Source organism: Trifolium pratense, linkage group LG7, assembly GCF_020283565.1.
Source record: "Trifolium pratense cultivar HEN17-A07 linkage group LG7, ARS_RC_1.1, whole genome shotgun sequence".
Classification (NCBI taxonomy): Eukaryota; Viridiplantae; Streptophyta; class Magnoliopsida; order Fabales; family Fabaceae; genus Trifolium; species Trifolium pratense.
In genome coordinates, this window is record NC_060065.1 from 55,175,668 (window position 1) to 55,196,466 (window position 20,799).

At 32.9% G+C, this 20,799-nt stretch overlaps 2 protein-coding genes across 2 annotated transcripts; both read left to right on the forward strand.

Moving 5' to 3' along the window:
* The first annotated feature begins 605 nt into the window (after positions 1 to 605).
* Positions 606 to 3,159, forward strand: LOC123896660 (receptor-like cytoplasmic kinase 176). Its single transcript, XM_045947025.1, has 6 exons — positions 606 to 696; positions 1,115 to 1,482; positions 1,799 to 1,934; positions 2,013 to 2,176; positions 2,296 to 2,419; positions 2,528 to 3,159. Exons 1-6 carry the CDS (start codon positions 606 to 608, stop codon positions 2,908 to 2,910), a joined length of 1,266 nt encoding a protein of 421 aa, XP_045802981.1. The 3' UTR covers positions 2,911 to 3,159.
* Positions 3,160 to 11,468: 8,309 nt separating this feature from the next.
* On the forward strand, positions 11,469 to 16,694 carry LOC123898861 (factor of DNA methylation 4-like). The gene is made up of 7 exons (XM_045949883.1): positions 11,469 to 11,629; positions 12,149 to 13,256; positions 13,402 to 13,583; positions 13,678 to 13,746; positions 13,840 to 14,124; positions 15,603 to 15,854; positions 16,177 to 16,694. Exons 2-7 carry the CDS (start codon positions 12,149 to 12,151, stop codon positions 16,417 to 16,419), a joined length of 2,139 nt encoding a protein of 712 aa, XP_045805839.1. The 5' UTR covers positions 11,469 to 11,629; the 3' UTR covers positions 16,420 to 16,694.
* Positions 16,695 to 20,799: the final 4,105 nt, after the last annotated feature.

A 20,799-nucleotide genomic window follows, 5' to 3' on the forward strand; every position in this document is an offset into this window, starting at 1 on the left:
TTTATTTATAGTAATTTGGACCCTTTAGGATTTGTCAAGCCGTACTACCTTTTTTTGGGTCACTCTTTTGACAAATGCTAACCAAATTGTCAAACCATCTGGCAAAATAATGAGAGGCAGAAGGAATATTGTTGGGAACTCTCTACCCTAACATAGTTTGAATATCTGCATTAAAAATAAATAAATTACCCTAAGATCCATATTAGTTTTTATTTTATTTTTAAATAGACGAAATGACAAGTCATAGCTCAGAAACAAGAGCCCAACGAGAGGTCCCTGCCCTCAGCCGTTCAGTTATATAAACTTATCCCATCAGACGTTTCAACATAAGGTAAGACCCGATTCTCTGAAACACTAGTAATGATGAGGGTAGTTCCGCTTCTCATGCTTATTTCTGTCATCGTTCTCCGAAATCCTAAAAGGTATGCGTCATGATCTTATATAATATACTATCAAAATTTTCTTCATCATTCCCACCAATCTCTCCCACTATAAATAATGATTGTTTGAAGTATATATCACATTCTATGTCACAATAAAATAAAAGTTATGTTAGTCATATCGCGGAAAATCTATGTAGTTGAACACAAAAAATATGCAGAGTTATGACGAAACCTTCTTTGCATTTACACAAGGAGGGTTTTAATTTCTTAAACCGATCAAGTTGCACACTCAATGACATATTTGATGGTGGTGGTTTGACTCCATTCCGAATGTAATACTCACACTTACTCCTATTTGGAAACAATATTGATACTATCCAACGTATACACATCAATGAACAACATTTATTATGCCAAACATTATTTGTTCTGATCATTGTTTTGTTTCTTTCAATTATTGTTATTGCTTCCGCTATCTATTTTTCTTTTCAGCTGAACTCCCTAAAACAATATTTATATACTAAAATTAAAGATCATAACAATTCTATTATATAGTAATAATAGAAGTTTTACAACATTAGTCAATAGAATTTCATTTTCGTTCCTTAAGGTTATAACTTATAAGAATACTGAATACCTTATCACTTATCACCATATGGTCTGAATACGTGTTTATAAGTGAGACTCTTACAAGCGGATTTTATAGGTTGAGTTAGGCCAAACTCTCTAAGATGGTATAATCCGTTCGGCCGCCTGGTATCAAGTTCTGATCGGGTCATCCACCATTCATTTCAATTTCGTTTTAATTTCTCAAACTTTAGACCTTTCTGTTTCCGCTGTATCAGGGCCTCAGAATGCTAGAAGAAGTGACCGTGATATCTTGCTGTCGTTCAATTTGAAGAGATATACCTTTGCAGAACTTGAGATAGCCACTGGAAATTTCCATCCATATAGTATAACAGGAGATGGTGGTTTTGGATTGGTTTATAAGGGGTGGATTCATCAGAATTCATTGGCTGCTACCAAACCTGGCACTGGCATTGCTGTTGCTGTCAAAAGACTAAGACCAAAGAGCTTACAGGGTCATAGGGAGTGGTTGGTGAGTTTAATCTACTTATTTAAATTATTTGCTCCTAATGTTGTAATTAGGAAGCTAATAGTTATGCAAATAACGGTGGATAGTTGATAAGTTAATTTATAACGAATAACTTATAAACTAGCAGATAAATTAGGAAGCTGATAGTATAGCCAATTGAATTTATAGTGTTTAGTAGAATTAGCCGTTGAACTATCTTATAAGTATGAAGTCAACTATGTTAGTAATTAGTTATGATTGGAAAACTAAGGAATTTATTTTTGATTGTGCATGCAGACGGTACATGTTTATCTTACAATGCTTTTGTTTTCACATCTAGGCTGAAGTCAACTATCTTGGAAAGTTTTCTCATCCTAATTTAGTGAGATTGATTGGTTATTGCCTTGAAGATGAATGCCGCCTTCTCGTATATGAACTTATGCCCCTTGGAAGCTTGGAAGATCACTTGTTCAGCAGTGAGTTATTTGTCCCCATCTTTTCCATCTGTTTTTAACTTCAGAAGAAGTTTGACATTGAAAATGTTATTGAAACAGGATATCGAAAGCGAGAGCCAGATCCAGATGCTGTCGAACCTCTTTCTTGGAGCATCCGTCTGAAGGTTTCTCTTGATGTTGCCAAAGTGCTTGCATTTCTGCACAGTGCTACAACAAAAGTGATATATAGAGATTTCAAGACTTCAAATATCTTGTTGGATTCTGTATGTACACTTTCATTCTTTCACTGTCTTATAATAAATAATAAAGAAACCTAGGATAGATAAATGCAAGTGATTATTTGGATAACATGTCCGAATCATAATTCTGGATTTGATTACAGGATTATAATGCAAAGCTTTCTGATTTTGGACTGGCAAGGGATGGTCCGAATGACAACGGAAGCCACGTCTCCACCAGGATAATGGGAATTGAGGGATATGCAGATCCCGAATATGTAGACTCGGGTATTTTCGGCTTGATGTTTCTCATTTTTTTTATATTTTGTTAAGGTATTACTGATTCAACTTAGTAGCCTTACTTACGGTTAATAGCTAAAACCGTTGTTATTGTAGGCCATCTTACTACTAAGAGTGATGTCTATAGTTTTGGAGTTGTCCTGCTGGAAATATTAACTGGTGAGTTGGTACTTGACATGACTAAATATGGAAGTGACAACTTGGTGGAATACATAAAGCCGCACCTGGCCGACAAAACCAAGATTTTCGGTCTGTTGGACAGTGAGCTTAAAGGGCAGTATTTGACAGAAGAGGCATACAAGGTAGCCACTCTTGCTCTGCAATGCCTATCATTAGAGTCCAAGTTCAGGCCTAACATGGATGAAGTTGTTAGAACTTTGGAGAAGCTGCAAGTTCCTAATTTGAATGTAGGCAATCTAAAGCATGCTGATGGACAATCTCTAAACTTGGTAGAACTGACTGTCCTGCAGACAGACTAGGGAATCCACCTTGCATGATTTGCTGGTGATGTTGTCCATGATCACAGGTACCACTCACAATGGATATATATAGTCACAACAACACTTGAGTTGTTTATCTTATAGTTTTCTCTCTGTGCTTAAACTTGCCGTTAGACACAAGTTTCGATTGTTTTCCAAAAGTCTTCCAAATACGGTTGACATTTATTTCCTCCTCATGTGACTCATCTTTTGATTTTTTTTGAATGAGACCTAAATGCCCTCTTAATTTTGTATGATGAACTAAGTGAGAATTGTTTCCAAAAGTATAAGGGAACTTTAAAAAGGACCCAATCGGTCCTCTTAATTTCACATGGTGAACCAAATGAGAATTGAAGCACTACATCATTGTTCAACGATTGAAATGCCAAATACCTTTGAAATTTTAAAATTCGTTAAATATTTTCTGAAATTGTAAAACGTCAATCAAATTGTCCCTACTTCATCTATTTTGATGATGTGATTGTTTACCGCATACGTGGCACCTGCCAACGTGGTGTCACGTCACATGAGAGAGGTAATTGATCAGGATACACGTCACAACGTGACCTTTTGTAAAATTCATATTCGTTGTAATGTTATATTCATGACTTATGCACTATGCATCACACTTGAACTACTCTTTCAAGTTAGACAAAGCCCTATTTGGCCCCATTATTATGGCCTAATTGGTTGTGAAGATATTTTATGAGATTGTCTGAATCCCTTTCTATCATTTTTATACTAGGTGTGTAGCCACTAGATCACTCATCTATAAAAAAAATTATAATTATACTCCGTCCGATTGTAAATGTGGATCATACTAACTAGTGCCCCTGTGACATTAGTTAAGGAACTAAACGAAGTAAGTTTTATATTGAAAATAACACCTTTAATATTTTTAAGAGTTTGATTATATAAATCTCAAGATGTTTTTACAATCTTTGATTCCTTAACTAGTTAGCATTTTCCTTCAAATATTAGTAAAAAAGTCTTTTTTTAAATTTATTAAATAACTAATATATATTATCTATATTATAGACCAAATACATTAATTACTCAATAAATATGAAAAACTAATCTTTGCTTACATTTAAGATCAGAGTGGTATTTATTTAAATTAGGACTGACCCAATATTTAAAAGCCTATCAAATTTTATATTGAGAACTTTTAAATTAAAAAAAAATAATAATAAATTTTGTTGAGACTAGTTAAACTTAGGTTAAGAAGATAATCAATTAAATCTTTTAATACATTTTTCTTTTCAAAATATTGAGGCATAAAATCTCTGTTTGGGCTGCTTCTTCCTTAGGCCATTGCAAATTATGTGGGTTTTTTTTAATGTTAAGTGTCATATTATATATAAAATAATAATTGGACATCAATATTTTGATGTCAAAAATCGAATAAACAGTTACTTTCGTTCTTGAAAGCGCCACACTATATCATATTAGTCCTAAGATGAAAGAAAAACATTTAAAAATCTCAAATTCAAAATTCTGTTAACCAAAATTATCATTGACAGTACCAATTTTTGTTTGGTTTTTATAATGTGTTCTAACATTTGACACATCGAACTAATATGTGTCAATTTGTTATTCAAATCTCATATCCACCATGGCAAGAATGAAGTTGACAATGAAAATCATTTTTTTTTAATAAACACTCATTTTCTTTCTATCTATCTATCCATTCATTCATTTCAAAAAAATGACAAATATTTTTTTTTGACAAATGACTTAAAATTTTAAAAATGAATCTTTTCAAATTAAAATTTTACCTTTATTTCCTTAACCGTTATCCCAAGGATATTGTTTATCATCACCCTATCTTTATATCATTGTTGTATTTCAAGATTTAGATACTCCATCAATTTATAAGCAAAAGTCAATTTTTCAAATTCATTGAATAACCCAAATACTAGTATATCGGTCAATAAATTTTAAAAGTGAGTTTTTAATTATGATTAAAGATAAAAAAAGTATTAAAATAGTATGTGAACCATAAAAATAGAATGTTCCAAGAACTGAAATCAATAATTATTACTTGTATTTTCTTCCCAATAGACACATTTATTGGGTACCAAGATGGTCTATGCTCTATGATAAGAATTTTATATTGAAAATATTATGTTTTTTACATTTTAAAAAAAGTTTACTATACAAGTTTCAAAATGTTTTTACTATATAGTCGGTCATGTTTAACCGGACTTACACACATTCGCTCATTTATCTTGTCTGCTTTAATTTTTTTAACTAGTATTCCAGAGACAATATTTGACATTTTTCTAAATTTATAAAGGGTTTTTCTAACATTCAAAACACGAAATATTTTTTGAAATTTTATGCAAAAAATTTAAAAAGTGAATTAAATACACAAATTACAATAATTTTTTTTTATTTTATCATTAACATGTGTCTTTAAGCTGTGTATGTTAGTTTTTTCCATTTTATAAATTTAATTGATATAGTAAATCTGAAATAACGAACTCTATTTTACTATACTATACCAAGGGTGTAGGTGTGGAATGGGGAATTATTGGTACACTCTATGGGTCAGTTGGTATGTCAAATCAGAAGGTGTAATTCAGTTCACAGAGTCAATTTGTTTTCGTAGCCATCATATCATAAATTGCAAATCTCTCTCATTCCCCAAAAGGCCCCATCATATACTTTGGCCATTCAAAAAGTGAGATAACTTTGTTACTTTTGGACCACTGCCGAATATCAGTCACCAAAGTAGTCCTGCATACTGTTTGACTATACGTTTTATCTTCTTATTTTAAATTATTTATTTGAACATTTTATACAGATTATAAAAAGTCATTTATTTTGTTTATATTATATATTAAATAAATATATTAGTTGTTCAATAAAATTTTGTTATAATTAAAGTAATTGAGCGCAAATTTCGTAAGGGGTCATTTCTTTCGAACATTGAGAGGCCCTTGTTTGGAGGTGCTGTTAGTCGAGATAGAGGTTTTATAGAGGAGGTTACCATAAAAAGAGTTTTCAGAGCTGTTGAGTTAATGCATATTCTTCATAAGTTAAGAGATCTACAAAGTGAGTTTCTTCTACTTCGGTCATCCATGAGTATTGCCAAACTTTTTTTCGACCTCAGGACATGCCAATCAATTTACATGGAGGAGTAGTTGTTTCGTTTGATAAAGAGTTGAGAGTGACGGTTGAAAACATCGTGGTTGGAGGAGATTCGTTTTTTTGAGACATTCAATAGAGGATTGCTTCTTTAACCATTAAGTTTGAGGGTTAGGATTATATTCAGCAGTAAAGGCCACCTCATATGCCTTTGTAACTTTTTAGGGCTCAATCTTGTGTTTTGTAAGATCATATATTGAGAGACAGCGAAAGATGTGGTATGGACTTGGATTTTAACAATCCTTTGGACGGTCTTCGGGACACAATTCCGACTTATGACTTTAGCAATTTTGCTATCAAGGACATTGTCCCCCCTAAATTCCAACATCTTTTGGCGAGTGTTCTTTTTGGCAAAATTGTTTAGGACATGGAAATTGATTTTAGCATGACCACAAGACAAAAAAAAAATAAATAAAGTTTTTGGGTGTTTGAAAGCGGCACATGTTGAATATTTTCTTCTCTCTATCTCTATCGATAGGTTAGGCCAACACATGTCCCCGGTTGAGTATCGTACCATCCTTAGGTACCGCCTCATAATTCCAATAATTCATAAGGATGAGGTTTGTCCTGTTTGTCGTAAAGCGTGTCTCGACCCTCTTGGGGAGCATTTAGGGAGCTTCCCGACTTCAAATACAGGCATGACTTGGTCAGAGATATGTTTTTTGATATTTTTAGGCATGCTGGAATCTCTGTGAAGAAAGAGGCACCAGTGAACTTCTTGACTGACTCACAAGAAGCGAGATCGACACTTCGTTCAGCGGATGTTCTAGTGTTTGGATGAGTATGTGAGAAACATGCTTGTGTAGATTTGATTGGAGTTTCCCTACTTGTGGGACTAGGGGTTGGAGATTTTACTATGGGACGGGCAGCCCTCAAAGCTGTCTCAAACAAAATGTTCAAACATGAGAAAGCATGCTCTGACAATCAACACGTTTTTATATCATTTGCATTCGACACTTTTGAATTTAGCCGTAAACCTTTTGAAAAGAGTTCAAAAGGTGATGCATTGTAATGTCGTTACGATTAGGTTTAGGGATGTAGTTTTTCAAAGATTGAGTTTTGCTATTCAAAAAAGATTAGCAGCGCAGCTTGTTGTCCGTCTACCTTATTTATATATATATTAAAAAAAAAGAACGCAATAATATATTTGAAACAAATATTAATATTAAAAGATGTTTACCTGTCATCCCCCTCCCTATAGCTAGCTAGTTGAAGAAATTTGAGTCATAGCTCTATGACCATACAATAGAGTCTATAACTTGAGTAGCCTTATAGCTTTATAGACCCAAAATGATGAAACTTGTGATGCAAAAATATACACTAATAAGACAGTACTAAAGTACACTAACATTGCAGCCTTGAGAAGTTGACAGCTATCAGCTTATTTATAATCTGCTTGCATCATCTAATTCAGCTTTTTACACATCAGATAAGTTTCACTATCAAGAAGGAAAGAAAACACATGACTTGAGAATCCTTGTTCGCATATTTCCACTGTTAAGATCAGTATTTGGCCAAGCCACTAGTTTGTTTTCAACTTATATCAGTTGAAATCGTAACTAGTTAGCTAACTAGTTGCTTTGTTTTTATTTTTTTTATTTAATTTTTTTTTTAAAATTTTTTTTATTAAACTAGTTTGGTTAATTAATGGTTGTTGATCATCTGTGTCAAGAAATAGTCACATGTGAATGTATTTGTTTGCTTCACTCAATAGACACATTAGAATTCTGTTTGCAGGTAATTTCTATACGGATCAAGCTGATACTTGCCTTAATATGTTATTTAAAATATACTAGTAAACACTTTAGAAATGAATTTTAGTACTTTGTTTTGACATTATTCCTCTAATTCTTAAAAAAAAATTATTGATAATTTAGAGTTTGAATGCGAAATTAGAAAAATTTAACAAAAACTTTTTATCGGCATTTTTGACCGTTGACTTATGTCCCGACCCTAGGGAACTCCTTGAATCCAAGTCGAGTAAACTTTTGATTTTTTTTTTTTATGAAAACTTCATTTGGTAAAATTATAAAAAAAATCTTTAATTTCTTATAAATTAAATTTATTCGTCAATTTATATTTTCGATTCGAAATATCCTTAAACACTAGGGGGGTCTTTAATCTTTATCACGACATATGTTTGACTACATATGTACATATACTTTCAAATTAAAAAAAAAAAACGCTATATATATATTTTCAGAATTTTGAAAACTAAAGAAAATTTGGTGCATTTTATAGTATTCATCAATAGCATATAATTCCTTCTTAAAAAATCAATAGCATATAATTAATCTTTAATTAGATGAAATACATACTCAATTTAACAATAAATACACTGAATACAAGAAATATAACATAAACAATATTAAATAAGAAGCTAACCATGTAACAAAAATAAGAAGCTGACCACTATTGGCACAAATAAATCACTCAATGGCGATGATACAGTCGTTTAAATTTTCCATTGAATTATTGTAAAAAAAAAAAAAAATCCATTGAATTCAAATTTCAAACAAATGACGTATTTCTTCCGTCCTAAAATATAAACAAAAGTTGGTCAACAAAATTGAACGTATTTAGTCCAAATTTTGGACCTAATACATCAAATTTGTTAGACTAATATTTGCTTATATTTTGGGACGGAGAAAGTACATCAAATTAAACAAGCACAAAATATTGAGAATAGTTAATAATTAATTAAACAAGAGATATACATGATCAAAACATTACACGTTCATAATCATCATCATCATCATCATCATCAAAATGGTAGTACTAGTAGTACACAATGCATGTTAAGTGTGTATGTAGCTAGCTAGGGACAAGTAACTAGAAATTAAGGTATCTAGCTAGGGTTAGTAGTACTTAGTAGTAGGAAGTGGGATCACAAACTTGAAAGAAAGAACGATTTTGAATAACAATGTCATACATATGAAAATGCTTAAAACTAGAGAAATTTTTAGGAAGAGAAAGAAGGTGTGTTGATGTTTCTGAACGATGAAACTGAACAATGTGTGAGTTAGAGTTGTAACGAGTCCAACCGAGTTCAGTGAGTAGTTGTTCGAGTTGAGAGAAAGAATTAATGACTTGGTTTGTTGGAAGATATACAAGAAGTCTTGGTCTTGCACCTGGAGCAGTAGCTGTTCCTTGATGAGGAGTTGTTGTTGTTGTTTTGAGTTCGAATGATTCTTTTGTTGGGTTTGTTATTAGTCTCACCACACCTTTCTTGTCAAATACCCACACACCAGACATTGCTTTGTTTTGCTTTTGTTTTTGTTTTTGGGTTTGTTTCACAATCTCCAATGTATCTATTCTGTGCCTTATGTATGCGAATTTGGATTCTCCAAACTAGGGTTCATCGTATCTTAACCAATCCAAAAGTAAAATCGTAAATCGAATCGAATCAAACTGAAAACCGTAAAAATTGTATTTGGTTTGAATGTATTTTGATGACTTTCTTACTGAACCGCAAATCACAAAAACCGTGGATACCGCAAAAACCGCATTAAGTTACTATTATATATATTTATATTCCAATATACATATCCCAATTACCAAGTCAGTCGACCAAATTAATGAAACTTCAAGTTGTTTTTATTTTTTGTACTTTAATGTTATTTTGGTGTTGTAATGTTATTTTAGATAAACGATTGTTATCGGTACTGTGATGTTATTTTGAAAATTCAAGTCCTTTTTTAAATATTTAAAATTGTAAGATACTATAATTTTATTTTGGATGAACAATTTTTATTGGTGGAACTTCAAAAAAAAAAAATTGGATGTTTAAAATTGTTCGGTACTGAAATGTGTAAACCGCACCACCAACCGAACCAATCCAAACCGCATTGGTTTGGTTTGATTTGGTTTGGATGACTTTTTAAAAATCAACCGAACCAAATCGAACCGCATGCATTTTTATCTCTCGGTTATGATGACTTTAGGTAACGTTTAAGTCTTTTAGGTAATAATAGGTAATTTAAATTTATAACTTGTTGCACCGTTACCCTTCAAGTTTTCTTCGGTTACAAAAACTTGTTGCACTGCCCTCAAAGAGGTGCAAATTGCTCAACAGAGCCGGGCTTCCAATTTTTAATTTTTTTTTTATCTAGGGATGCAAAAAACAAGTCATCATAGAATAGAGGGTGTAAGCAACAAGTTTACAAGCTACTTCCATCAGCCCAGCTCACTTGGATTTGTGTTAGGCCGATGGAAGTGGACTGCTGACTTACTGTATTCCCCTCCCTATGATACATTGACTTATTGTTTGCACCCCACAAGCAAATTATTATTAGTTTATTTATTTACAATTCAAATAGAAATTTTTATTTTTATTTTTTTGTAAAATTTTTCATTTTTAATTTATTCGGGGTTTATTTTTACTATGAGAGTCAAGCCTCTAATTTAATTGGAACGACCCTGTGTTAGGGAAATATTCTATAACACTTTGCTCTAAAAGAGAATTCACAATCCTCTTTTATCAAATGAGCTTATAAGAAATCAATTATAAATCGGTTTATTGGTATTGTCAAACATATATGAAGATTATTTTATTATAAAAATGAATATTCATACAAAAAATTATAAAAAGAAATGTAATAAGAATTTGAGTAGTATGTTAAAGGTTTTGAGTTCGATATTCAACTCCATTGTAAATATAAAAAAATGCTATGAGATTTGTACCCTTTTAAGTAAATGTTCATATGTTTGATTAATCAGCAAAACTTTCTACTTATATCACGTCAATAAACCTAATTCACTTAATCAGTCAAACCAAAAATATCAAATTAAAAAAAAAAAAATGGATTGAACCAGCACAACGGTCAAATATCCGCGTCCAACTTTATGACGCAATTGATTAAAAATATAATCAACCAATATTATTTGAAAGATTTTTCTATAAAAAACAATTAATTAGTCAAACCAAAAATATCAAATTCAAAAAATTATTAAATTCAAATGAACCGGTGCCCTCGGTCATATCCACATCCAAATTTACGGTATAATTGGTCAAAAATATAATTAGTCAATATTATTTATACCGATACTTTTAAAGAAATTGGATTGAACCGACACACTCGGTCCTATCCATATAAAATTTGACTAAAAGCAAACCAAATTACTCCATTATTCATAAAAAAATTAACAAAATGTTACTATGAAAAAGTTCACCAAATAGAATTATTAATTAAAAGAAAAGCAATAAATAAAGAAAATCGTTTTTTTTTTCAAATATTTTTTTTTTGCGCCCATTAGTTTTCTTCTCTCAAACCCAAACCCTTCTTGCATCTCCTCTCTCTCATTCGAAGATCTCTCGTTTTCATTCTTTCTTTTTCAATAATTTACCGGTTTTTTATACCGGTTTGACAAGTCACCGGTTTTTTATTCTTTACCAAGAACAGCAAAATTTGAGTTCATATTCTCAATACACGCAATTTTCATTTCCGGAAAAATTCTTATTCTTAGGGTTTTCTTTTCCTCTCATCTTCCTCATTCTCTCCCTCTTTCACACTCATTCCATTTTCACTATCAACATTGCTGTCAAATTGAATCCTTCAAGCACAAGGTAACAAACACTACAATTTCTACTGCTTATTTGATTATTATTGTGTATTTATACTCTAAATCTGCTTCATAATTGCGTTTTTCCTTTTCAGCATAGTTTTGATTCACCTTAATAATCATCTAGTTTTTGCTTTACTTTTCATTGCTTTGTTTTAGTCATCACTGTATGGAGCTATCTGTAGCAATCTATGAAACACACGCACTCTCCGGATTAGGCGTGTCCAGGTGTCTGACACCGACGCGTGATTACATTGAATTATGTTATTTTTAAAATTATGATCAATGTTGATAGTTAGTGTATGTGTCGTGTCCGGTGTCCATGTTTGTGCTTTCATAGGTAGCAATTTTGTTGGAGTTGATTTTATGATTTTCATTTAGGTCATCACTGTATGTAGCTATTTGTGTAGCAATTTCTTTGGATTGATTTTGTGATTTTCATTTTAGTCATCACTCATCACTGTATGTAATAGTTATTTGTGTAGCAATTTCTATGGATTGATTTTATGATTTTCATTTTCAGATGGATCGAAAATCAGAACATGTTCATGAGTCTGATTTTGACTACTATGAGTATAGATATTACAGTGACTTGAAAGATGGTTACTATAGGTTGAAAATCTCAGGTTCAACATATAGGTGTCCATTCTGCCACAACAAGGATTATGACTCTTTGAGTGACCTTCAGAGACATGCTTCTAGAATTATGGATGACTCGCGTGAGACGGTGAAGGAAAGTGCGAAACATTCTGCCCTAGAAAGGTACATTGGTAAAGAGAAGTTTGCTGCTGTTAAAACTGGTCATGATAAGTCAACTGCTGTTAAAACTGGTCGAGATAAGTCCGCTGCTGTTAAAACTGGTCAAGGTAAGTCAGCTGCTGTTAAAACTGGTCGAGATAACTCAGCTGCTGTTAAAACTGGTCGAGATAAGTTCGCTGCTGTTAAAACTGCTCAAGATAAGTCAGCTGGTTCGAGTATTGCTGTTGATAAGGATAGGTCACATAATGCTAATGTTGTTAGGAATCAGTCATCTAATGTGAATGTTGCTGGTGATGAATTGTTTGTCTGGCCATGGATGGTAATTCTGGCAAACAATGTTACCACATTTGACCCGAAGAGCGGAAAGCATGTTGGAAAGAATCACAATAAAATTAAGGAGGAGCTGCTCTTGAAAGGGTTTGAGCCCCTGAAAGTTACTACGCTTTGGAATGCTAGAGGACAGACACCCTTTGCAATTGTTGAGTTTGGGAAAGAGTGGGTTGGTTTCCACAATGCCATGAAGTTAGAAAGGAGCTTTCAAGCAGAGCATTGTGGTAAGAAGGATTACATGGATTTATGGCAGCGGGGTCATGGAGATAGACTCTATGGTTGGATGGCACGTGCTGACGACTATCATAATGTTAGGGATATAGTTGGCAAACACCTCCGGGATAATGGGGATTTGAAAACTGTATCTGGAAAAGAAGCTGAGGATGATAGGAAAGCAAAGAAGCTTGTCTCTGGTTTGGCAAATACTTTAATGCTGAAGAACAAGGAATATGAACAGGCAGCAAGCAAATATCACGAGGCTAGTGAGTACCTGACGAAAGTAATGGTTGAAAAAGAGGAGATGGTTGAACATTTTAATAACGGTATGCTGATGCTTAAATTGAATTGTTCTAATTAATATTGGTATTCTGGTTCACTGAATTTAGAGGCGAAGCATTCTGGATTTTATTATTATATCTATCTTTTCAGTGTAGCTTAATATTGGTCTGTTTCACATTTTTCTATTAGAAATAAGCAAGATAAGGCAGGTTGAACGCGATTATCTGGAGAGTTTATCCAAGGATCATGAAAAAGCCAGGCTGGAACTGGAAGCTCGGAGGAATGAACTTATGTCCCGTGAAAAGGATCTGCAGAAGCGTCAAGCAGACAATCATAATGAGAGAGAAAAGCTATATCTTGAAAAGAAAAGAGTAATTTATTTTGGTTCTTTGAATTTATGGTAGCAATGCTAATAATTTTTCTTTTTAATAATCTCTTAGACATACTTCATCTTGTTGTTTACAGAATGAAAAGGCAATAGAAGAGCAAAAAAAGGCTGATGAACAAATGATGCATTTGGCTGAAGAACACAAGGCACAAATTTCATTTTCCTTTTATTTAAAGTATTTAATGAAGTTACTTGCATCCACTTAAGTTTTGAGGACTCTTTTGGTTTGAATGTTGCAGAAAGCAAAAGAGAAACTTCACAAGAAAATTCATGAACTGGAGAGGGGACTTGATGCAAAACAAGCATTAGAATTGGAAATTGAACAGCTTAGAGGAGCTATCCAAGTAATGAATCACATCGGAGAGACTGATCTGGAAGAGAAGAAAAAACTGGAGGCAATAAAAATGGATCTGCAAGAAAAGGAAGAGGAATTGGAAGGCGTAGAAGATCTTCAACAAACACTGGTTGTTCAGGAGCGCAAAACTAATGACGAGTTGCAAGATGCCCGCAAAAAATTAATAAGTGTAAGTATCTTTCTGAACGAATAAATATTATCATGTTAATATGTCTTTTTGCCATCAACTCGTAGTTTGATTATCAACTTTAGAATGTCTTCTGTAACTAATATCTTACAAAATCATGATGGATTTTTTATTTGTATAATAAATTACCTTGTAAAACCATGTTAAAAAAAAATTACCTTGTAAAACTTAAGCAGAAATGTAAGGTCATTTACATTTTTTAATTTACCTACAGCTGTTTCTCTGAGAGGAGCATATGTCTGTTGGTTTCTGCAGTTTACTTTCATTACCATCAATAAGATTCAGCTATTTCCCTCAATTGTTTTTCAGTTTTTAAAATTTACTATTAATTCTGTGTGTTTGAGATTGGGTTTGAACAAGTCTTTGTTGACATGTATTTGCAATGGCCAATGCAAAATGTTCGGGGTTTTAACCTTAGTTTCTATATCCAAGGAATTACAATTTTTCAAGGTATCATATTCTATTATGTGAAGCATGTGGTTGCTTGTTTCCCGTCTATTTGTTCTCCAGTTGTTTGTGTCCAAAGATGATGATTTTAATTCATAATGTTTAACATTTTAGGTGAAATTTGGTAGAATCAGGTCAGGTCTATGAAATGAACAGATTTTACATTTCATAACATCAACATAACATCACATAATTTGGCAAGAACCGTAGCCAAATACTATCAGAGACAACGTTTCTTGAGCTTCACCTGAGTATAATGCTCAACAGAATGTGCATTAGTTAGAACCCTCTTCCCACTTATCACAAACCCACTACTACTAGAACTGTATTGTCTCTTCCTCTGCCATGGTAGAAAAAAATCTGGTTCTGTATGTACACAGAACACTTTCACCACCGAATCCATCGACGGTATCACCCTAGCAGACACACTTTCCCATATAGGATCCTCGTCCATGGTAGTAGGGCCCCCGACTTCAACCAGAACGGTTGGGACAGCACCATTACTGTCAACCCCGAGGGTGACACGGCGTCCGGCTGGAGCCTTGTCGGGAACGGTGGGGGAGTTTTTTAGGGTGTCCACGGCCGCGGCCGATTTGGGAAGAAGTGGTGCTGTTGTCTACGAGTTCAACGTTTCCGATGGAGAAATCGTCGTCAATGTTGGAAGGTTCGGCGGCTATGGCGGTGGTTGGGGCGGTGGCTGTGATGTCTAGGGTTTCGGGAGAAGGATTTTTGGTTTTGCGACCTCTTTTGCATTTATTGTCACCCATTATTTAATTTTTGTGAAATTAAAAATGATAAATATGATTATGTGATGTTATGTATGAAATGAATCAGGTCATAATGTTTTACATTTTTAGTTAATATGTCATATTGTTTCATAATGGTCCAATCATAGTTAATAATGTTTTACATTTTTACTCAAGCAAAATATGTTAAGCTAGTTTGTTGTTGTTGCTTTGCTGCCATGATTTCATTGTTTGTTTTGTTCAAGTAACTCTTTTCTTTGTTCACAGTGGATTGGCTACCCAAAGACTCGAGCCATAATTTCAGTGAAAAGGTTGGGCGAACTTGATGGTAAGCCATTTTTGGAAGCAGCTAAGAGAAAGGTTTATGCTGAAGTGAATGCAAACGGAGCAACTAAGAGAGAACTTTTCGATGAAGCAAAAGTCAAAGCACTCCTGTGGTGCACACAGTGGGATGAATATCTTAGGGATCCTAACTGGCATCCTTTCAAAATTGTAATCGACAAAGAAGGGAAACCCAAGGTACAATGACTTCCATAACTTCAACTGTGACTGTAACTTCAAGTTAAAGTTAATATTTTTTGCAATTTAAAGGCTGATTCTACTACTCGAACGTGTGACCTTAACTTCAACTCTTGTATTAAGACACTCCTTTGTATATATGTATCCCCTAAAACTATAATGCATAATTTTTTAATGATTACAAAGCATGGTATGCTATTGGTATTGTTTAGAGACATCCATTTACAGAAAATGGCCATCGTTAGCAATTATTTGGCATATTTCTTTCTCTGATGTGAACTGCACTGACCATGATCTAATATATGTTACATATATCGCGCAGGAAATTTTAGACGAAGAAGATGAAAAGCTGAGAAGTTTGAAGGATGAGTTTGGAGATGAGGTGCACGATGCAGTAGCTACAGCTCTAAAGGAGTTAAATGAGTACAATCCTAGTGGTAGGTATGCAATACCGGAACTTTGGAATTATAAAGAAGGAAGGAGGGCTTTATTGAAGGAGGGTGTTTCCCATTTACTAAAGCAATGGAAGCTATTGAAACCCAATACTAAGCGAAAGAGAACCTGAGGCTTAATTTGGGTGAAGAACTTAGAATTAGACTTATATGCAGAAAGGTTAATATAAATTCTAGCTCTAATAGACTTGGTACGGATCAAAATTATATTGCCAATTGTTGGTGGTGATACTTCGTATAATTGTTTTATGTATTCACAACATTGTCTCTACTTTTCCTTGGATGCCAGGTTTCATAACAATATATAATGCTAATATTATATATACTTTTTTAGCAGATAATGTATGATTTTTGGGTTAAAACTTTAAAACAGGTTTGATGTTTGAAATTGTTGATTACTGCAAAACTAGAGCATCGACCCGTGCGGTGCACGGGTCTGATTAGCTGTAAGTTATATAATGATTAAATAAGATATGATAATTCCAATAATGTAAGGTAAATGAAAAAAGTTGAGTAACATTAAACGATAGTTCAACAATTATTTTGGAAAAATATTCATACAAAGAAAATTATGTTATATTACGGAAGACTTCCTTATAGACCACATTCAAAGTCTTAGTCGTATCTTCACCGTCGTCATCGATGATCAATATTTTTAATCTTTTTCTAGAAGTAACTCTTGAAATTGCAACATAAACTGACCATGTGAAAATACTGGCGACGGAAGATATATCCCAACATGCTTTAAAAATTGTCCTTGACTCTTATTAATAGTCATCACAAAAGAAATCATTATAGAAAATTGTCTCCGTTGAAATTTAAAAGGAATTCTCACGTCAGATGGTGTTAGAGAAAATCTATATATGAAAACCTGATCACCAATATTACTTCCTGAAATAATTTTTCCTTCAAGAGCACGTTTTCTCAATCTCGTAATAATAAGTCTTGTTCCATTGCATAATTCTAATTTTTTATTCAAATTCCTTAATAGCATAACTAGAGCTACAACTTTAAGTCTCAACTTGTGATTTGGAAGTCCCGACGTAGAAATCGTGTTCAAAAATTCGGGAGTATGAACATCATCCACTGTTTGACCGTCTACATATGTTTTTTCAAATATGTTTTTTCTTCACCAGGAATTAAATCCAACATATAATCATTTATTGTGTCGACTATTGAATTTTTAAGAGCTAGTATAGCTCTATTTTGGAAATACGTTATATCGTTCATGTTTTGTAAAAGTTGGGGATAGGTGCTTTCAACGATAGAAGCAAGAGGATCACCTGAATTTGGAATCAATAAATCTGATTGAATGTCAAGTTCTAAATCATCGTCGTTGTCATCTCCAATTTCTCCATCGCCAACACCCAAAACTCTTTCAGAAAACAATCTTCTTTGTTCAACGTCTGCACTCGAAGCACCACCGAGAAGCCTCGTGTTTTTACTCAATGTTAAAACTTCACAAAAATTCCAAAGAACCGAAGAATTAATAGTAGCATGAACAACTTCTGGCCTTGTACCTTTGGGTATTACTGGTAGAATTTGTCTAAAATCTCCGCCAAAAATAACAGCTTTTCCACCGAAGGGAACATGTTTATTTTTTTCATCAACAGACTTGAGAATATATTTTAAAGTTCGATCAACAACTTTGAAACAGTGTTTGTGCATCATTGGTGCTTCATCTCATATAATGAGCTTTGCTTTTTGTATTAATAGCGCCAAAGGGCTTTTAGGAACTATGGTACATGTTGAAAACTCGTCAACATTTAGAGGAATACAAAACCTTGAATGTGTTGTTCTACCGCCAGGTATAAGCAATGCAGCGATCTCACTTGAGGCAACTGTTAAAACTATCTCACCTTTTGAGCGTAATGCGGCTGACATGGCCCTCCAGATAAATGTCCTCCCTGTACCCCCATAACCATAAAGAAAAAACACATCAAGTTTGTTTTCGTTAACTCTATCATGATTGTGTCATATACTTTACGTTGCTCTGAAGTCATAGTTGACATCAATCTAACATGTTCCTCAGCTAATGATTTTCTGTTATAATTCAATTCGTCGTGTATTAAACTATTTTGTATATCAAGAACTAATAATGTGTCTGCTCTAGGCATTGGAGGATAATCTTTTAAACTCTTCCCACAACTACGTAACATAACATCATCTCAATATCTGTTAGTGCATACTGTATTAATTGATCATCGGTTAATATTAGCAATGTTAAAATCAAAATAATGAATGTGATTAGTGACATGACTATGGTTGCGTTTGGTTGTATTGCAAAAAAAAATTGATTTAGCAGAATTGAGTTTGATAATAACTTTCCAAATCACACATGATAATAATTTTCCAAATCACACGTGATAATAACTTTTCAAATCTCACATGATAATTATTCTCTAAATTTATAATCCGGTAGAAAAAAAACATTGATCAGGAAAGACATAAAAATATTTCGTGATGAATAATATAGCCAACAATAATTTTGATATGATATACTTTTAAAATTGATGGTGCTTATCAATTATTGCACATAATTTTAATCACAATTTGTATACTTGCCATAGTGGTTGGAAATATTGTCTTGCACTGAAGGGTTGTGGGTTCGAATCCTAATCAAGACAATATTGTATTATTTTTTAATAAAAATTGCAAGATAAAATGGAGGGAAAATAGGGAAAACAAATTAGGGTTTAGGATTTGCTTGTGTATACAAGCTTATAATATAAAAGATTATCAAGGCGAATAAGTGGTATAATTTGTTTTCCTTTAAGTTAAATTCATTTGAAGTCAAACCTGACCTTATATATAAAGCATATTTTTAATTTTTTAGCTAGTAATGTTATGCATTTATATCAACCAAATTAGCCAACAAATTATCTTGCTTAATGTCATCTCAGTGAACCATACTGGATAAGATTGTGTCAGGTGCTGATATAATGTGGTCATTGAAGATCAGTTCATTTCTCCCCCTCCATTTACAATCTAATGCAATGCAACCACAAAAGTCAAGTTCTAATCAGACACATATCTGCTATCAGCCATATTAAAAAGCATTCACACCTGCCAATTCAAAGAAATTACTCAATTTAGAAGCTCCCACTATGGTCCAAATTATTGTGATCAGTGTGCAGTCGCGAAAAATATGAGATATGATTCCGAGTTATTATTACAAATTGGACAGAGATCACTATCTGTTAGTGTCCGTCTTGGACCTTCCACATTCGTTAGGAGGATTTCATCTTCACGAGACAATTTCCATAACAAGCAATGTATTCTCTCGAGATCCCTACTCCATTTCACAACCGCGGAGAACAAGACCGCATTCCACAGGCTATTGACCTGCAGAATTCTGCAGTAGGCCACAACATTGCTATTAGAAACACACTCTTTAACAACTGACATACATAACACAACACAACACAACACACTTTCTTTCTATTGATTGAAAATAATATTGGTCCTATCAAATTATATTATAAATTTAGTGGAATTCATTTCAATTTTAACCGATAGATCGAATATATCCATGTTACAAATGACATGACATGGCAATATCTCACGGCTTCTCTCGACAGATATGTAAACTAAAATAAATTTGAACTACTATGTTATGAGATACTAGTATAACTTACCCGTGCATTGCACGGGTTAATATTCAAGTAAAAATATAAATTATTAAAAATTTATTATTCTGGTACCAAAAAAATAAATTATTATTAGTGTGCAAAATTATATTAGCATGAAATTGAACAGGGAGGAGAAGTGTCTCCCGCTTCCCGTGTTTTCTCTTTCATTCTCGTAGAAATTTTGAAAATTATTATTTTATTGTATAAAATTATATTACTATGGAATTGAACATGGTGGAGAGTGAAGTCTCGCTTCCCGTATTTTCTCTCTCATCCCCGTATAAATTACGGAAAAAATTATGGTAATGTATTAATATATAAATATATGTCTCATGTGAATTACCAAAAGGTTATGCATGTGTATTAATATATGAGTATAAAATTTTAGCCACATAGGAATTGAAAAAATAATATGATACCATATAAGACTTAGATCATTGAGAGGTTGCCACTTATGAGTTGGACTATGAGAGAGAAACTCTCAAAAATAGAATTTATGAATTTAAAAAACATGACTAAAAAGGAAATTTTGAAATGTCGAATAATTAATTATTTTTCTTACAGTACGGACTAAATAGTTACATACATATTTTTTTTTTGGATTGCAAAAGGGGCTAGCGCCCAATACATACAAATTATTATTGGGTCTAATTTTAGTACAAATTTAATGCATTTTGAATAAATATAGAATGCTTTTAAAGTCACATACATTATCTCTTTGTTTAGTTAGATCTTGTGTGTGATTTATTTCATAATAATATGCACTGAATATGGTTTATATTTCTTCGGATCGTTCTAACATTGAGCCATTCTTTACAATTAAAAGGATAATAAATTTTCATAATATTGATTAAAACAATA